This window comes from Montipora capricornis, chromosome 8 (genome assembly GCF_036669925.1).
Source record: "Montipora capricornis isolate CH-2021 chromosome 8, ASM3666992v2, whole genome shotgun sequence".
NCBI classification, from domain to species: Eukaryota; Metazoa; Cnidaria; class Anthozoa; order Scleractinia; family Acroporidae; genus Montipora; species Montipora capricornis.
This window is the reverse complement of record NC_090890.1, coordinates 42,484,865-42,487,364: the sequence shown is the minus strand read 5'-3', so window position 1 is coordinate 42,487,364 and position 2,500 is coordinate 42,484,865. Positions and strand designations below refer to the sequence as shown.

At 41.7% G+C, this 2,500-nt stretch overlaps 1 protein-coding gene across 1 annotated transcript in view; it reads left to right on the top strand.

Moving 5' to 3' along the window:
- Nucleotides 1–2,500, top strand: part of LOC138059317 (BTB/POZ domain-containing protein 6-like) — a 3,973-nt gene that overhangs the window by 416 nt on the left and 1,057 nt on the right. The window contains exon 1 of the mRNA XM_068904883.1: nt 1–2,500. This exon is cut by the window's left edge and continues 416 nt beyond it; it is cut by the window's right edge and continues 1,057 nt beyond it. Coding sequence (XP_068760984.1) covers nt 1,971–2,500 — 530 coding nt within the window. The 5' untranslated portion in view covers nt 1–1,970.

Below are 2,500 nucleotides of genomic sequence, written 5' to 3'. Positions count from 1 at the left end.
CGAGAGTCGTTTTAACGCTTGATAACTTTACGAAGTGTTTTCCTTATGCGGATCAAAAGCGTAACCACGGAAATTAAGTATAGTAAGTGGTCACTCATACTCACGAGCTGAATTGAGCTGAAACTGAGAAAAATATACCTTCAAACAATAAATACCTTAAATCGTTTTCGTTTGATCATAGGCTGCATTTGCTGACGCTCACGAAAACCTTGAAACGTTCTATGATATGCCCAGAATGCTATGTTTGCGTGTAAGCTCATTTTTGAATGAACGGTGTTTTGACTATTATGACGTCAGAATAATGCGAGAGATAACATCTGCGGTTATGTTCTTTATTATTATCACTGTAACTAGGGTAAACACTTTGTTGAGTCGATTTTCCCGTGAATGCTTTAAATCTTTTGCTATCAAAGCAATTTCTCCATGTTGATCACGCAAATAATTTTTAAGCTTACTTTTCTTGGTAAGTATAGTAACGTCTTAACGAGAGCTTTGTTTTTGGCCGGAAACCCCCCATTTTCGGCGAAGATCTCTGGCCTCCCGTTTTCGCTAAATATTCTCCCGGTTTTTGAAACTCTTCCTAGCCAAAGAAAGATATTTTTTCTTTGTTTAACCAGTCTTTTTAGCACGATTCTTTGCCGTTTTTCTGTGGTTTCTTGGCCATTTTTTACCCTTTTGGCATTGTAGGATGAGCCTGCGGTAATTTTGGGCGCGGTAACGCACTGGATTGCGTCAACTTTGTGCAAGGTTTGTGTTCATTCGTGGGATCAAAGGGCCTTAGCTTTCACTGCCACTGCCTGTTAAAAACTCCACTATTTTCCTTTGACTGTGATCGCAAATTGCAGGAAATGGCACCTTGAAGGCATATATCTTAGTTAAAAATTTTCTCGGGAGAGCATGCCCCCGGACCCTTTTAGACAGTTGCGCCTGCGGCGCTTGTGGGCGCGGCTACGCCGCTCCAAAAACCTTCCTTTTTCTTAGTTGACAAGGTTGGAATCTCTTGCTACTCCAAAATGGCCACCGTTCCATTGTTTAGGTACACCAACATGGCCGCCGTGAGGTCACCGGAAAACAAGGTTTATTCAAAGGCCGTTGATACTATATGATTATCCGGTAATGCCAGTCTCGAGAAATGAGTTGCGCTAACAAAGAAACTTATGATAATTGGTACTTGGTCCCAAGCCTTTCGATCGAGAATAGTTTTAACGCTTGATAACTTTGCAAAGTGTTTTTCTTATGTGGATCAAAAGCGTAAACACGGAAATTAAGTGTTAAGTGGTCGCTCGCGAGCTGAATCGAGTTGAAACTGAGAAAACTATACCTTTAAACAATAAATACCTTAAACCGTTTTCGTTTGATCATAGGCTGCATCTGCTGACGCTCACGAAAACCTTGAAACGTTCTATGATATGCCCAGAATGCTATGTTTGCGTGTAGGCTCATTTTTGATTGAACGGTGTTTTGACTATGATGACGTCAGAATAATGCGAACATCTGCGGTTATGTTCTTTGTTCTATTTCGGAAACTATGGACTATGGAATAACATCACTGTAACTAGGGTAAACCGTTTGTTGAATCGATTTTCCCTTGATTGCTTTAAATCTTTTGCTATCAAAGCAACTTTTTCCATGTAGATCACGCAAATAATTTTGAAGCTTTCGTTTCTTGATTTTTCCTTTTAAGTAGCCTGCGTCGCAGACGTAATCTAACACCTGTTAGTAACATCCTGACGAGAGGTTTGGTTTCGTCTGTGGCGCAGGCTAAGGTTGGGAGACTTCCGTGAACGTTTATACGGTTTCTTTAAATAGTATCTAACGTCACGGTTACTCGCAATCTGGCTCGGGAAAACTTGACCATAACGGGAACTTTTAAGATAAATGTAAGGCACGCCTTGGGAAATAGCGTTTGTATTGTGCTGCTGTCACAGGTAGGAAAACGTGGCTCTGTTAATGATCACACTGATCGCACGATGAAGAAACCAGAAATGAACATTGCTAAAGCAGGAGAACCATGGCAGCCTCTCGGCAAAACTATCGGGGAAAGATGCGCCTTTGCACTGAATAACGACCTTCTCAGTGATGTGAAGTTCGTCGCCGGCGTGGAGCCAAACGGAGAAAGTCCCAGAATTATTTCAGCTCACAAGTTTGTGCTTTCGATTAGTAGTCCGGTATTTCTTGCTATGTTTTACGGCAAGATGGCAGAGACTTCAGATCTCATTCATTTGCCCGACAGCGATTATGAAAGTTTGTTGGAGTTCTTCCGCTTTTTGTACAGCGATGAGGTCAAATTGAGCGGAGACAATGTCATGCAACTACTTTATTTAGCAAACAAATACATGGTTCCTTCTCTGACGGAAAAGTGCGCCGAGTATCTACAAAACAACCTGGACCAAACAAACGTGCTCTCCATTCTGCCTCAAGCTCAGACATTCGAGGAGGAAGAACTTGTAGAACTTTGCTGGGAACAAGTTGAGAAGAACACGGACTATATTGTGAACTC